The sequence below is a fragment of the Centruroides sculpturatus genome, unplaced genomic scaffold (assembly GCF_000671375.1).
Source record: "Centruroides sculpturatus isolate CEXI.00-Female unplaced genomic scaffold, Cexi_2.0 scaffold1444, whole genome shotgun sequence".
NCBI lineage: Eukaryota > Metazoa > Arthropoda > Arachnida > Scorpiones > Buthidae > Centruroides > Centruroides sculpturatus.
This window is the reverse complement of record NW_019385891.1, coordinates 71,887-89,792: the sequence shown is the minus strand read 5'-3', so window position 1 is coordinate 89,792 and position 17,906 is coordinate 71,887. Positions and strand designations below refer to the sequence as shown.

Sequence of the window (17,906 nt, the reverse complement as noted above, 5' to 3'; positions counted from 1 at the left end):
TTGCAGTACTTTTTATTATTAAATAATTTGTATTATAAATAGAAATTGATTAATAAAAATACTAAATTAAAATTAATGGAGTGATATAGAAAACATTAATGAATTATAATTATGAATTGCATGGAAACTATCTGTAGTGCATGCCTGTAGGAAAATACTGATTATTAAGATTATTTAAAAATAATAATAATCTATTTGGTGATCTGATAATGCTTTTAAAAACAATTAATGATGAAATAACAATAATGTTTTTTGTTTATTTACCTTTTGAAGAAAGGATAAAAAAGGAATTACTTTTTAATAAGAACAGTTGCATGGTCAATTAATAAACTTTTGAAATTTCAGTTCTAAAATTAATTAATAAAAATTGTTTTCTATATACTCACAATACTGAATTATAAGTTAATGCAACAAATACTACAAATATTTTATTTTCTTTTTATTAAAAATAATTAGGTAATTAAAATTTTACTAAAACTTTCACTTTTTGTAACAATTAATATTACAGAACATTGTTTAATTATATATATAATATTTTTGCATATAAGTTAGTTAAATGCTGTTATTTCACTATCAAGATGTGTTGAAATAAGAATTCAGACTCTGAAAGCCCTGTATTTTAGTATGAGCATTCAGATTCTGAAAAGAGTATATCAATTTATTGCATTCTCAAATTAATTATTTAACTGTACTTTTTAACAAAAATTGTTAAAAATAGGCATTGATAAGTTGTAGTAATAAGTTTGAGTAAACAAGATAATTATGGATAATTATCTTGGGTAATTAAGGGTAATTATGAAATATTGTAAATAAAAAAAATTTTCATTGTAGTAAGTAATGCAAGTATTCAATAATAATGAAGTATGGAAATTAGTATGCAGTGTTATTGTCATTATTAACTCACAATTTTGCTATGAAAATTTTGAAAAAGTTTGCTTATCAAACTTAACAAGAGAGATTTTTATGAATCAAAAATTAAGATATGAATAAGATTTTATAATATAGTAAGATGGAATAATATAATCTAGTCCAAATTATAATTTTCTAGACATTTGTGAACGATTATTTTCTGAGTGAGTGGAAAAGCTTTGCCAGTTTGTTTTGCTTGTTGATTGATGTTTATAAAAGTATCTACATTATTAATTCAAAATTTGAAGAAATTGATTTTTATTTGTTTGCTGAATGATTGCCAATATATGAACATTGCATTCATATAAAATTCATAAAATTGTTTTTAATGGCATAGCCTAACATGAAAACAATCTTTAGCAGTAAAAATTGTTTATATTAATCTCAAATAACTGTTTAATGATAATCTTCTATAAAATAAATAAAATCAGTTTTAGAGTAAATTAGTTAAAAATTAATGTTATGTATATAACATTAATTTATAACTATTATTTATAACTATTATTAATTTATATATTGTTATGTATATAGTTTTCAATGTTATCGAAGTGTATGATACAATTTAATAAATCATATTTATGATAAAAATTTAAGGCAAAGAAAATTTTAAATAATAAATGAAGTAAGGATAAATTAAATATTTATAACTATTATTATTATTAATATTATAACATTTATTTTGTGCTTAAATAATTATATAAATTAAATTTAAAGTAAGATGATTTGAAAACAAGTTATTAAAATATACCAAAGTTTTTTTTAGATATTAATTTTTTATAATGTAAAATCTGATTTTGTGGCCTAAAAGAATATATATTCATGCACTAAATATGTGGAATAAACAAACAAATTTTATTATTACAACTTTCCAATAAATATTCTTTAATTGATAAATACATTTTTAACAAATGCTAAACAATTTTTGACTGCAGCTTTTAATGTCGATAATTATTATGTGCTAGTCAGTATTTAACATTATATTATAGTATATGTTGTAATTCAGTGGATAATCTTGACACACATCTTTACAAATATCAAATGATAAGCAATGCATCAAGAAAACTTTAATACTTCTAATATTTTATTATAATATAATAGTTCAATAATTAATTAATAAAAAATAATCATAGGAACAATATTACTCGTAAATAAAAATAGGCAACAAAAATTTATTACAGTAAAACTGTGTTATTTTGAAACTCAAGGGACCAAAAAACATGACTTTGAATTATCCAAACTTTCTTCAAATTGAATTTGCTTTGTAATTCTCAAATATAATTATAACATTATCTTACATAATTTCACCTGTAGTTATAAATGCATTAATATTATGGCTTATTACTTTGTAATTTAAGCTACTTTGGAAAAAATCATCAGTCAGCTTATCCTTAATGAAAACATAACCAAACTACATTCAAAGCAGGACCCAAGAATAACATACAAAAGAAGCTTAAGTGCTTCAATAAGAATTACTCATGAATTTCGTCTAGAGGACCAATGGCTAGTTTTGTGGAGAATTTACCATCTTGAGTTTGAGATGATGAAAACAAGCTCTATTAATAACTAAAGCTATAAGTATGCATTCTAATGCAAATATGCACACGTATTTAATCGACTTTGGAATTATTGAAATAATAGATTTTTGTGAAGTGTCCAAAATTATTAAATGCAAAACAAATTTCCTCTATAAAAATAAAAATTCTCTCTTCAGTGGCAATGCTGTATGATGTCCAAATGACCTTGAATAGATGTCCAGTAAATAAATGTATAATTAGTAAAACCAAAAATGAAACTGCCAGTTGAGCATGGAAATCTTATAAGCATGTAATATGATGGAAGATTTTGAATTATTCAAACTAAAATATATGCAAAATTCTATTCTCTTGGCCAGGGACTAGACAACTTCGAATTACACAATACTTCAAATGATCCAATATTGAAATAATGAGGTTTTACTATATTAATTTAACATGAATATCATATTGCATATGTATTTAGCATGTGATATTAAATTACATCTGAATTATTAATCCATGCTTTAGATTACAAAATTTTTTGGCACCATAATTGTAAAAATATTTTGGTTTTTCTACATATAAAACCTTTGGCTACCTAAAAAAAACATATTTGGATTTCTATTTTTAAAATCATTTAGCTCATTAGGATAGATTCTTAGTTTATAATGACAGTGTGATAGCTGGTTGATTTCAGATTGCAATTACATTACAGGAAAATATTGTATAGACTCACCTTATAAATGAAATATACAGTGATCAGTCAAGACCCTAAGGTTGTGGCTAATAGGTTTCATTTGAACATTAAAAAATATCTGCATTATAAGCATGAACTGTCATTCAATGTGTATAATTCAACTGAAATGGACAAAGGCAAGGACCTAAGTGAGTTTGACAAAAAACAAATTGTGATAGCAAGATGGCTTAAAACAAGTATCTCTGAAATAATGAAGCTGATGGAATGTTTCTGTGTAGCTGTGCTGAGTATTCACCTTAGCTACATGTCAGCCTACTGCTCTGAGTGATGCAGGAACAAATCCAGAAATATATAGAGGGTGATCTGTCCTAGATATGCCTGGCCTTGTCCCTCATTTATCTAATGATCCTTGTTTTCAGAATCAAGGGATGTTATAGTTGGACTGAACTTTTTCATATCAAAAAAAAGCAACTGTCTAAATAAACAATTGCATGATAACCATTTCGCACACAATGCTTCTTCAGTCACTTTCGACTTTTCTTGGTGATGCACACAATGTACAGAACCTATCTTCTACATCCAGCAGGGTAAATTTTCTTACATGCACATTGTAGCACAAATAAAGCAGCATATAAGAAAATGTCAGAACACATGCCTTGGGACAAAAAAAAAAGTAGTGCAGAAACTTGAGTGTCAACTAGAGAAGACCTTAAAAGATATAAATTTGCAGTCAGAAATTACAGATTAATTACTATATGATGGACATTGTAGACTAAAGATAGCTTTAAAAAAAGGAGGTGTGTCTTAAGCAAAACTTGTTCAGTTAATGATTGAAGCAGTGTCATCCAAAGAAGAGCTAAAATGAAATAAATGTCTTGCACAATGAAACTAGGAAAAGAATATTATTATAACAAATTTCTTTTAAGAAAATCAAAATAAGATTAGAGATTGTAAACTACTGAAATAGTCTACCATACTAGAATAACATTAAAGTATTTAATTGTAACAATATAAAATTATAACTTATATTCTAGGTTATCTATTGAATGATAGCTATTAGCATTAAGAATTTAACTGTAGAAATAGCAAAGATTAATACTGGGAATAAACAATGAGTGTATGTTGCCATTGCTTGGATAAAGTCTTGTTATTGAATTGTTTTGTTATATATTTGAAAAAAAAATTATTATATAAATGTTCTATTTTCTTTCATAAGAAAATAGTAGCTTTTTCTAAAGTAACTATTTAAAAGATTGATTTTAACTAAGAATTTACAATATTTATTAGTTTATTGCCAGTGTTTAAGTACTGTCTTCTTTGGTTAATTTCAGTCTATCCAAATCTAGTCTGTGTTTCAGATTTTGCTTTAGTTTTTGTACAAAGCAACTTCAAAGTCTAATTGTTTTTGTTATGTGATTGTAACAGTCTTAACTTTTCAAAGCTAATAATTTTGTTTCACAAAATTTTGTTATTAAAAATATAAAATATTAAAAATAAAAAAGAAAATATTAAAATATTCAAACTGAAGTTGGTTTTACTCAACTGGCCATTTGGTTTGGGATTTAAAATACATAGCTTTGCTTAAAGTTTATTTATTTATGTCCCTAATAAATTTTCTTTTTTGACTAAAGACTAGTGTTGCCAACTTTCAGCATAACAAACTCTAAATGCAGTCTGAAAAAACATTAATTTGAAAACAGTAAAAGAAAACCTTCCTTCTCCAAACAAACTTGGGAATGTACAGTAGAGCATCGATTATCCAAAACAATTCAGGACTGGGGTTGTTTGGATAACTGATAACTTTCAGTTAACCGATGTTTCGGTTGATTGGTATTTGGATAATCAATGCTCTACTGTATTTTTTTTTTTTTTATGATGATGATGAGTCCCATTTGGCTGAGGTTGTTAAAGCATTAGCCTATTATTTTTAAGGACCCAGAATCAAATTCAGGTTTTGAAAAATCCCAGGAATTTTTAATGAACTGACCATCCTGCATATGTCAAACTCAGTCCCTTGTCACCTTGCTGCACCATTAGGGTCTGGCCAAACCACCATGTGCATGATTAAAACAGGTTCTTTTAGTGCCTACAGGGCAGAATTATAAGGAAAACATTTCAACATAACAGAAATGAAAAAAAAATGCAAATTACAATTGGGATGTGAACTTCTCATGAGGAAAAGGAATGAACTAAAACAAAAATATAACTCCTTATTTATTTTTCGAAACATTTCAAACAATTTTCGTTTCCTGAAGAATTTTAGAGAAACTGAAATTCTGAAAAGTTTTGTCCTTTTTTGAATTTCCATTTCATACCCCTAAATCCCTATTTTGTAAACAAATTTCTGTTGGGATCCTTGTATTGAATTACAAAATTAGAATTATAACCCAAGACACTGGTAATATTTGAGTTATGCTTGGATATATATTAAAATTATCCTGTTTTTGTTGTGTATGTTGAGTTTATGTCATCCTATTTGATGTATAGTTTAAAGTTATCAGATGTAAACAGTTATCCAGTCTAATTGCAAAGTCTGTGTTAATTTTTTCAAAAGTATATTTGGGATATCAGTAAGAATGGGCAATTGTTAGTAACTTTTTATTCAGTATTTGTCAAGCAGAGATGAGGTAGAGAAAATTTGTACAAGAAATATATTTAAAAGAAAATTTGCAACTTTTACTTTTAAAGTATTAGGAAATATATATTATATAATGCTTATCTTTGAATTTTTATAATTATTTTTATTAGGATTGATCTTTATATTGATGTATGTTGTCAGTCTGCCATTTTCAAGAAAAGTACCAATTGTACATATTTTACACTTTTTTTTATATTATAGCATTTAATTAATTTTTTTAGTTTTTGTTGAAATAGATATGACATCAACATCCTTATAGTAGAAATCATTTTATACAATATTACTTACTTTGTTAAGTTTAGCAAATAATAAAATTAATAAAAATAAAAATAAATAAATCTATTATATTGTAACTACATTAGAATTAAAATTTTAAAGAAAATTATGAATTAATAATGTTGATAGAGATGACTGTTCAGATGATGATGTATTTCCTTTGAATTTATCAGCAACAATTTGCATTAATTTTTTTATATTTGACTCATTGATAATGATTATTGAGAAACAGTATTTATAATATATGTAGGACTGTATTAAAACCTTTTGACATTGATGGTGTTGACCATAGGCAACTACATATATTTTGTAATAATTTTCCCACATCAAAAACAGTATAATCATTTTACTTTTTGTTATGAAATCTTGACAAAAAAAAACCCCATTAAAGTTTGTTCTAGTGACATATCCAGAAAGCTCTTATAGATATGATTTATATAAAAATCAATTCACAATAAACCTTTGACCAGTAAAATATTTATTTGAAAAACAAACGTTTTCGACCGTATTCTTTGGCCTCCTTCAAGTTAAACATTTCGAGATTCGAAAAGCCGTTGTGCTTACAGATTTAAAAGTTTTGGAACATATTCAACTCATAATCATAAGTGTCGACTTACGTAACGCGCGAATCATTAAACTTTCACACAGAAGGGAACACATAAGAACGCTAGAAACCTTGGAAATATATAAAGCGGGGTTACGGAATAACTGCATCAACTATAAAGATGCGAGTAATATTTCTACAGCTTGGAGGTTTGTCGTTGATGGGGAAGGCCCCCACAATTCTAGTTAGGATGTTGCTAACATCTCATGTGCGTGAAAAATAAGATTGTTTAGATAAGATTATTTAAATAAATTTTGCGTATGCAATGCTTGATACGCATGCTCATAATGAGTTGAGTATGTTCCAAAACTTTTAAATCTGTAAGCACAACAGCTTTTTGAATCTCAAAGTGTTTAACCTGAAGAAGGCCGAAGAATACGGTCGAAAACGTTTGTTTTTCAAATAAATATTTTACTGGTCAAAGGTTTATTGTGAATTGATTTTTATATATATTGATCCAGTACCTGGTGAGAAGAAACCTTTACATAAGATATGATTTAATTATATTTTCAAAACCAGTTCAAAAGAATTCAAAAAAATTATCTCAAAGTAGTATTAAAAACTTTATATAAAAATTAATTTATTATTAATCCATTTTAGATCTGAAATTAGAATTTGAGATTATAACAATATGAATGATTAGAGTGAATGAGATTAGAACAGGTCTTTCTTCTAATGGTAATCTGGTGGTGACGGTACAGTGCAACATTGTTGGCTACGGAGTTGGATTGGCAGTTGTGGTTGCAGTGATGATGACGTATGCCAAGAGGTCCCAAACAGATGCTTATTAGTCAGACTCAAACCTCAGAACACACATACTCTACTTTCTTATTTCTTGTTTTATTGCTAATTTTCATATTACATTCATGTTATCTTTCATGTTAATCCAAATTTCGGGAGAAAGTTTTTTCCAATGGCAACTCAAAGCACTGAATAACAAAATGTCGCCGGCATATATTTGATGAGTTGCTAATAAATAATATGACAGATATTCTGAGTGGAGGGTCCTTTATTTTTTTTGGAAGTAAGTTAANTATTTCATAAGTAAGACAACTACATGAACATTGAAAGTGAATCTATATTTTATAAATTTATAGATAAATAAATATATATGTTCAAATATTGAAAAGTGTAGATAATTTTATCCTTTCTGTATGTTTATTATATATTTTTTATTTATTCCTATTGCACAATATTAAAATTTTTAAATGTAAACTTAGCACCTGCCACTTTTCTTTGACGTGATTGCTTTTCAAGCTCTCCTTCCAAAATTAAATTTGGATTTTCTATTACCCGTAATAAACTTGGTACATGCATAATTCTTACTATCAAATACTGCATTTGCTCAAAAATCATGAATTTGCAATTATTAACAACAAGCCAACATAGCTGCCAAATGCAAACCAATTTTACAGCAAAAAATTTTAGACTTATGTTTTTAACATCAATATATGGAAATAAGTAAAAAAAGTGCTAAATGCTTGACAAGTACATATCATAATTTGGAATGGAGTAAATATTATATTTTACTTTTTCTAGGCAGTTTTTCACTTTGTAAAAAAAAAAAAATTTAATTTATTATTATTTTCCAGCATTATTAATAAAAAAAATGTATATACATTATGTACATGGTGTACAAAATTAAAGACTAAATCTGGGCAAATTCAGATAAAATTATAAATTTATTATTTTATATAATTAAAAATAGTACCTGATAATGTAGAACAGTATACAAACAATATTCTACTGAGAAAATTATATTAATTTAAAAAGAAAATTTGGATTAATATACATTTATATACATACATATCTTATAGATTTTGTAAATATGTAGTAATTAAAAGAATGAGATTAAATATTAAAAACACAAAGTGTGTTATATTTTGTTGTATTTTGTTTTGAATTAATGAATACAATATTGCAATAATATATAAAATTTGGAGCTGTTGTTCCTTAAAAATATAAATTCATCATGCATCTTATATAAATATGTGTATTTATGTTGATAAGTATATAATATATATACATATATTTATATGAAGTATTTATAATGTAATTTTTCTAGTATATTTTCTATGTATCATTCACTTTTTATAAAATTATAAATTCCAATTTTTTTTAGAAATTAATTAATTTAAATACTTCAAAATTTAACAAATTAAAAAAATAACAACATTATCATTTAATAAAAGTTATTTTTAAATAAATAAATTCTTTTATTTATACGAAATTAAAACAATCCAATTTTAAGATATTTAATGAGCTTAATCATATTATCATACTTATGATTTCTATTAAAATTTATTTATTTATTTTTGCATACAATTTCAAATGTTTATAAACAATTCTATTTCATGAATTAAAATTTTTAATTGGATAATTTCTGTGCATATAAAATATTTTAAGTACCAAAATTGTAGAATTTTATTCAATACTGATTTTAATATAGAATTTTCATTTTTAGTATCAATTTTCTTTTTAATAATTTTAAATTAATATCTAATCATTTTATGTCAATTTTTATCAAACAAACAAAGAAGGGGGAAAACTAAGACTTTCTGAAACACTCTTTTATTAAACATTATTTTCAAAAATTCCCTGATAAATCAATTTATTAATTTGAAAAAACTGATTATTTAATATATGTATTCTTCATATTCTATTTGTATATGTTTAGTACTGATTATAATATACAACCAAACCCTGTATAAGTAAGTGATCATTGAAACTAAATGTGATAGTCTATACAACTATGAACAGTTCATATTAAATGTTCTTTGTTTCTTTTCTGTTTTTCAAAATACAACCACAGAACTGACAAAAGACATGTCAGTAATCTTTTCACAAATCTTCTTGATCGACAAACAGTCTTGTTATAAATTAAATATCGTTGTTTAACATTTCTCATTCTTATAATAATTTGAAACTATCCACAACAGTTCAAATTCTATACAAGAGTAACAAAAGATTTAAATATATTTATCTTGAATTGCTATGGATATAATAATAAGTTTCTTTCAAAATGAAATAAATTGTGTCATTTATATTAAATTCAATAGGATTAATATTTAAAAATTCAGGTAAGGAACTTTTATCTTTTAATGAACATTTAAATTTCAAGTATTTAACCAATACCAAAGATCTTTTTCATACTTGCTAATTTGTAACAATCTAACTATTGTCTTTCACAGTTAATTACAACAAGGCAGGGCATAGTATAACCACAATATAGGGAATGATAGTTGCCTAAAGGAAGATGCAGCAACCTATTTCATTATAGCTAACTTCAGAACTCATTAACATACCACTGTGACAATTCATGTCAGTTTTTTGACTTATTTTCAATGTTATTTAATAAAGATATGCCTTCATCAGTTATACTTCATCTGATCTGCTTCCATAATGACAGATTCTTAATGGTGTAAATCTACACAGATATAAACAGGAGATCATATGTATCAAATACTTGTTTCATGAACTTTAGTGGGCTCAGTAAGAAGATGATAGCCCTGGGCTAATGGACTATTGATATTGAAACCAGCTCTACTACTACTATTATTATAGGAGGCATTGGAGGAAGGCGAGGAAGAATTAACTGGAGTGATACTTGTAGTTGTGGTTGGTGAAATAGATGGTGTTCCCTGTTGGGTCTGGATAGGTGGTTGTGATGATATTGGTGATTGATGACATGAAGATCTTTCCATTAGAGGAGCAGTCTCTGCATGTGTATCAATTTCACTTGGAGCAGATGGTAGTTGAGAATTAAACTGGTTGATATTATTATGATGAATTTCTCTGTTATTCAAATTCTTAGCTCCGGCAGAATTAGATACAGAAGTTGGATTTGTATTTTTTAGCTGATCGGCTATTTCGTAGGGATAATCATTTGGCGATGGTGTTTTGAGATCTTCGTCAATGTAGCTAATATCAGAGAGCGGCCTCGGACCAGGGTGACTACGTGAACTACGCAAACTGTGTAAACTGTGTAAACTATGTACACTACGTCTTTCCTCCATATCTTCCAATGTGCTCTTAAATGCCCTGACTACTCGAAGCTGTGGAAAGGAAAAAGGAAACATACATACAACACACAAATAATTAAGGAGGAATTAGAAACATTAAATAACACAAAAACTAAATAATTCAGTCACATCACAAAATAAATATTATGCAAAGCATTCAATTATATCATTCAAGTGATTTTATATTTCTTACACCTGACCATTTCCCTGATGTCCAAAGATGTCTGGCAGTGATATATACACACGTTTTTATATCACTATATTCCTGAAATTATTTATTGAAAAAAATACCAAAGCTTATCATGCTATTCAATATATTGAATTATATATTCATAACATGCACATAATTTGGAACAATTTTGACACTTAATTGTCATTCATATTTGACAATTTTAATTCATCATTATTAAACAATATCACTACTTTTAATATTAAACTATAGCAATGGCAACAGTAATAGTTGTAATAACAATAAACAACAACAACATTAATAATAAAATAATAATGATTAATAATAATTATTATGTAATAAATTTTATTTATAAATATAAAAGTTACATGCAGCAAATTTTAAATACTGCAGCAAAGTTGTTAAAATAACATTTTTCTGCACAGAAAAAAAAAGCTTGATGGATGAAGTAGAATATCTTAAATTTTTCTTTATCAAAAACTGTACACACTTTTTTTTATAGAAAAGTTATATTAAGAATATATATACTTGAAATTCAATGATATAGTCTGTAAATATTATAGATAATATTAAAAATATAACTGGAAAAAATATCATTACTCATAAAAATAATCCAAATATAGATAAATGAAATATTTACTGATTATTTCTTCAATATTCACATACCAATATTTATATATTTTTACCAAAAATAGTTTAATAAATTGAGCAATACTTTCATTTTAATTAGTAAAATAGTTTTGAAAATGAAATTAATCTTACTGAATTATTAAAAATGTTTCAAATCTATGTAATTTAAAATCTTTAAAATGTTTGAGAAAAGTGCTTGGAGACAGATGCATAATTTTTATATCAGGAAGAAGAAAAAACTCATTGTGAATCAAAGTTTTTGAGCTAAATAATTACAATTAGTTGTTATTTTACATTAAAAAAGGTTCACTAAATTTGAAACAGTGTCTTATTATTTGCTTTATTTATTCAGCACTGTGCTGAATAAATAAATAAAAAATTTAAAAAAGGTTTTAAATAAAACTTTAGAATATAAATTTTATTTTCTATAGATTAGAAAGACAACAATGAACAAGATATATCTGAAATAAAAAATTTCCAAATAGTTATTTAGTTTCTTTTTTAAATTCTCCTCAATCTCTGAATTAATTTCTCAATCAGAAGTATTTAAATACATCCATAATTTGATGAAAATATATAATAAAATTTAAAAAGTTACTGAAGCATTACAATAACTTTGCTTTAAGAGGTTAAGAATTAATATGTGGAACTGGAGAAGTTTGTGATCTTTGTCCATGACTCTCTTGGCCAGTTCTGTGGTACACCTGTTATTTTGTATGTTTTCCTGGTGTTCTTGGATATGTGTCTGGAGCATTTTAGTAATAGCTCCAATATAATTGATTGCTGTCCCCAAAAGACAATGTTATAGAGATATGGCATATATTCCAAATTTTTCCAGCAAGTTGACTTCATCTCTGTCATTATTAAAAGCTGACACAACATAGATGGGGTCAGTGAGAAGATTAACCTGAATTTTCTGAATGTGTATGTGGTAGCTAATGACCGCAAATATAGTATTGTGGACTGTATGTAGCTAAGATGCACAGAGTGGTTAGCATAAAGTTATTTTTATGCAGTTAACAAAATATTTGAATTTTGCAGATGTATAGCCTGCCTTACATATCACAACTAATACTAACTGCAGCTTATTGCAGTTAGTATCAGTTGTGCAAGTCTAGCTTGACTAGTTCATAAACATAGCATTCTAGTCAAGCAGCGGTTAACAATAAGTTATCCAACTTATTGTCAATTGTTGCTTGACTAGAGGGGAAGAGAAATGCTCTGCTTATAATAGCTATTATGGAGGAATTTACATACTGAGTGGGGTTGGAAGGCCATTGATAGAATAATGTGTTGAATTTATGGAAGACAGAAAACATAATTTCTCCTGGGGATCTGTGTATATATATATAGAATAAGAATGATATTTTAGCATTGTCATCATATTCTTTCATGAAGAAAACAGAAGAGTAAATGGAGGACAATATTTCTATAAATAGTAGTAGTTCCTTCTCCAAGCCCTCCGAAGTGATAATGGTATAATTGTTGCTTCTCCTATGAAATAACAGGTAAATCACAGAACTGGCCAAAAGTGTCCTGGACCAAGATCACAAACCCTTCTGGTCTTGCACATTAATTATTAAACAATACAATGCTATCCTATAGAAAAGCATTCTACATTATCTCCTTCCTACTTTTTTAACAGTGCCACCTTAACATTCCCAAACTATAGATCACATTATTTAATCAATTTAAATCATAAAACTAGACTTAAAAAAACATTATTAAAAGTTAAAAAACAAAAAAACAATTTAAAACTTTTATCAAATTTAAAATTTTTGTACATTCCATGAGCATGCAGCTGGAACAATTTTAAAAGACAGTAGCCTATTATGTTCTTGTTCAAATATTATTTATTATTTTTATTAATGCTTTCAAGTTCAAATTCCTTCTAGATTTCTAAAAAAATTTTAACTTAAAAAGGAAATAATGTTTATTTTAGAAAAATAAATGAAGAATAGTAATAAAATAACCATATTTTGTCAATTTATGTATATAAGCAATTTTTGTTTCAAAATTTCACCTTTCATGTAACAAAATCTATTTACATGTCAATGTTTTTATATATAATATAAAGACATTAAATCATGATTGTATCAAAATCACTATTTTTTTAATAAATACTCAAAAATTTCCTTACTTTTCTCAACAGGGTTTTAATTAGCATTGTATAATTATAATAATAATAAAATACTTTTGCTATCTATCTGAATATTTTATTTTAAAATACTGTATATAACATACATTTATTTAGCACAGAACTAAAATTTAAATTGTTAACACTAAACAAAAATATCTATTTTAAACCTTTGTTTAATGTTAACAATTTAAATTAATTATGTTATATATATATATATATAAATTATATATATATAATTGTTATATATATATAACATAATTAATTAATGTTAACAATTTAAATTTTAGTTCTGTGCTAAATAAATGTATGTTATATACAGTATTTTAAAATAAAATATTCAGATAGATAGCAAAAGTATTTTATTATTATTATAATTATACAATGCTAATTAAAACCCTGTTGAGAAAAGTAAGGAAATTTTTGAGTATTTATTAAAAAAATAGTGATTTTGATACAATCATGATTTAATGTCTTTATATTATATATAAAAACATTGACATGTAAATAGATTTTGTTACATGAAAGGTGAAATTTTGAAACAAAAATTGCTTATATACATAAATTGACAAAATATGGTTATTTTATTACTATTCTTCATTTATTTTTCTAAAATAAACATTATTTCCTTTTTAAGTTAAAATTTTTTTAGAAATCTAGAAGGAATTTGAACTTGAAAGCATTAATAAAAATAATAAATAATATTTGAACAAGAACATAATAGGCTACTGTCTTTTAAAATTGTTCCAGCTGCATGCTCATGGAATGTACAAAAATTTTAAATTTGATAAAAGTTTTAAATTGTTTTTTTGTTTTTTAACTTTTAATAATGTTTTTTTAAGTCTAGTTTTATGATTTAAATTGATTAAATAATGTGATCTATAGTTTGGGAATGTTAAGGTGGCACTGTTAAAAAAGTAGGAAGGAGATAATGTAGAATGCTTTTCTATAGGATAGCATTGTATTGTTTAATAATTAATGTGCAAGACCAGAAGGGTTTGTGATCTTGGTCCAGGACACTTTTGGCCAGTTCTGTGATTTACCTGTTATTTCATAGGAGAAGCAACAATTATACCATTATCACTTCGGAGGGCTTGGAGAAGGAACTACTACTATTTATAGAAATATTGTCCTCCATTTACTCTTCTGTTTTCTTCATGAAAGAATATGATGACAATGCTAAAATATCATTCTTATTCTATATATATATACACAGATCCCCAGGAGAAATTATGTTTTCTGTCTTCCATAAATTCAACACATTATTCTATCAATGGCCTTCCAACCCCACTCAGTATGTAAATTCCTCCATAATAGCTATTATAAGCAGAGCATTTCTCTTCCCCTCTAGTCAAGCAACAATTGACAATAAGTTGGATAACTTATTGTTAACCGCTGCTTGACTAGAATGCTATGTTTATGAACTAGTCAAGCTAGACTTGCACAACTGATACTAACTGCAATAAGCTGCAGTTAGTATTAGTTGTGATATGTAAGGCAGGCTATACATCTGCAAAATTCAAATATTTTGTTAACTGCATAAAAATAACTTTATGCTAACCACTCTGTGCATCTTAGCTACATACAGTCCACAATACTATATTTGCGGTCATTAGCTACCACATACACATTCAGAAAATTCAGGTTAATCTTCTCACTGACCCCATCTATGTTGTGTCAGCTTTTAATAATGACAGAGATGAAGTCAACTTGCTGGAAAAATTTGGAATATATGCCATATCTCTATAACATTGTCTTTTGGGGACAGCAATCAATTATATTGGAGCTATTACTAAAATGCTCCAGACACATATCCAAGAACACCAGGAAAACATACAAAATAACAGGTGTACCACAGAACTGGCCAAGAGAGTCATGGACAAAGATCACAAACTTCTCCAGTTCCACATATTAATTCTTAACCTCTTAAAGCAAAGTTATTGTAATGCTTCAGTAACTTTTTAAATTTTATTATATATTTTCATCAAATTATGGATGTATTTAAATACTTCNGCTTCGTTTTAAATGTTTTCAATTAGCATTTTGACTTGATTAAAGCGATATCCAACACAAAAATGATAAATTAACACTCCTAAACCTTAAAAGTCCAGTAGTAAACATTTAATAGCAAACAAATGTTTTCAACCGTACCTTCGGTCTTCTTCAGGTTTAAAAACTAGTTAGATTCAAACAAGGGAAAGCATAGAACAACGATTATGAAAAAAATTTTAAAAATGGAACAGCACAAATGGATTTTAAAAGAATAAATAATTATGCGTATGCATTGCCATGGTGATGGAATGGTATATGTAATACATAAACTTAAATAAAAACATAAATACACCCAATGGGGATGTGTTTCCTAACTGCTAGAGTGAGCATTGCCCGTTCCTTCATAGCAGTACTTCCAAGCGTGCAACACATTGACCGCATCATTATAGTTAATGCACTTGGTGCGTAACCCGGCCTTGTAAATTTCAAGTGCCTCCAGGTTACGTATGTGTGTTCCACCCGGTGAGAAAGTTTGATCAGTTTGGCCTCATGTAGGCCCACTCTTATGCCAGGTTCAGTGGAGCATGTAGATAGGGCGGTGGTGTGCCTTTTATTAATGATGTCGTATTTGTGTTCCTGTAATCTTTTATTTAAAGAGCATTTTGTGGACCCACTATAAACTAATTCCCTTTGAAACCTGTTGTCCCATAGAGGAACCATGTAGACACCCGGTGCTTGTTTTTTATTGATTTTGTCTTTGCCACTGCAGAGTAGCTTATATACAGTGCTGGGCCTCTTATATGCAATCTTAGTATTAGTATGGGTGGCAATCTCCCTGTAAACGGAGTTGAGGTGGTGGTTGTACTCAACCACTGCATGAGACTGTGTTCTATTTATGTTGTGTGTTCCGCGGGCCTCTACTTGTGTGTTAGAAGTGTTGCGTGCGGCTGTTCGTGTGGAGTATGCGCGGGCAAGGTCGTGTATAAGGTTCTTGCTATATCCGTGCCGTACTGCTATGTTCTGAATGCATTTCAACTCCGTCTCTGTGTCTTCAGATCTAATGTGGTGTGTAAAAGCCCATTTTCTTAGGACTCAGAATGCCAAGATTTTATAAGAATATGGGTCTGCAGAGTTGGCTGGGATGAACAATGGCCTATAGCATGATTTGTAATGTACTTTTGTTACCACCCTAGTGCTGTCAAGTTGAAGGTGGATATCCATGAAATGTGCAGCTGTATTGCTCTTCTGATCCAATTTGATGGTGAGTCCGTAAGGATTGTCATTCATTGCACTTATGAAATTGTTTATGTTCGGTTCGGCTTTCCATAGAATAAAGATGTCATCAACATACCTCTTGTATATGAGAATGTTGGAAATGAACTGTGGTATGATCTTTCCTTCAATCTGCCTTATCACCAACTTGCATAAATTCCCTGAGAGCAGGCTGCCCATAGGTACACCATGCTTTTGTAAATACATATTATTGTTAAATCGAAAAAAGGAGGTGTAACATAGAATGTGCGCCAGCTCTAAAATGTGTTTATGATGTGCAGTGGCACTGGGTTCACTAAGAAATAGATCCCTAATCGCACAGAAGCACGGTTGTATTTTGATTGAGGTATATAGAGATACAAAGTCAAAGACGGTGATGCACGCATCCTCAGTTATGGTAACAGGTCGCAAGGTATCTATTAAATCAGTGGAGTTCTTGATTATCCACGGATAATTGCTCAAATGGTCATATATCCGTTTGTGTACAGCAGAATCTAACAAACGAGTCGGGGATCTGGCTTTATCCAGAACAGGTCTCAGGGATAGTGATTCTTTATGCGTTTTAGCGAATGCAAATAACCGTGGCGTGTCCGGTGAGGCAACCACTGCCCTGTTTAACTTCCACTCTCTAGCAAAGGGAGTTTGCATAAACCTTTTTACCCATGCTTGTAGCCTATTTACGTACAGTTCATCAATGGGTTCACAGTCGGTGTCTACTATGTATGTCTGCATTAACGAGTTATAAGTGTCCTCTTTCAATAAGACAAGGGCCCTGCTTTTATCAGCCTTGAGGACAATGATGTGTTGTTCTGCTAACCACTTCTTGGATCTTGAGATCAGATTCCAGAAACCGTGATCCTGGTTCTGGCTGTTGGATGCTTGGATCTTGAAGGCAGTTTTCCATCTATAATATTCCTTGTGGACCCGGTCATATTAGTGATGAGGTTATCAATTTCAGGCGTTACCTTTTCCAGTTGTATTATGGAATCACCCGGTGCGTACATAGGACCATGCATTAGAGTGAG

The 17,906-nt window shown here is 28.0% G+C and overlaps 1 protein-coding gene across 1 annotated transcript; it reads right to left on the bottom strand.

Annotated features, from left to right (window-relative positions):
• Positions 1 to 10,096: 10,096 nt before the first annotated feature.
• On the bottom strand, positions 10,097 to 17,613 carry LOC111612432. The gene is made up of 2 exons (XM_023353642.1): positions 16,786 to 17,613; positions 10,097 to 10,693 (listed from the first exon to the last, which is right to left on the bottom strand). Exons 1-2 carry the CDS (start codon positions 17,611 to 17,613, stop codon positions 10,097 to 10,099), a joined length of 1,425 nt encoding a protein of 474 aa, XP_023209410.1.
• Positions 17,614 to 17,906: the final 293 nt, after the last annotated feature.

Excerpts from the sequence above, each read along its gene's own strand:
- LOC111612432 (XM_023353642.1), bottom strand. The coding sequence starts at position 17,613 with ATGCAGACATACATAGTAGACACCGACTGTGAACCCATTGATGAACTG. Across the intron at positions 10,694-16,785 it reads GCACTAGGGTGGTAACAAAA|CTTCGAGTAGTCAGGGCATT; the intron begins GTACATTACAAA and ends TCCTTTCCACAG.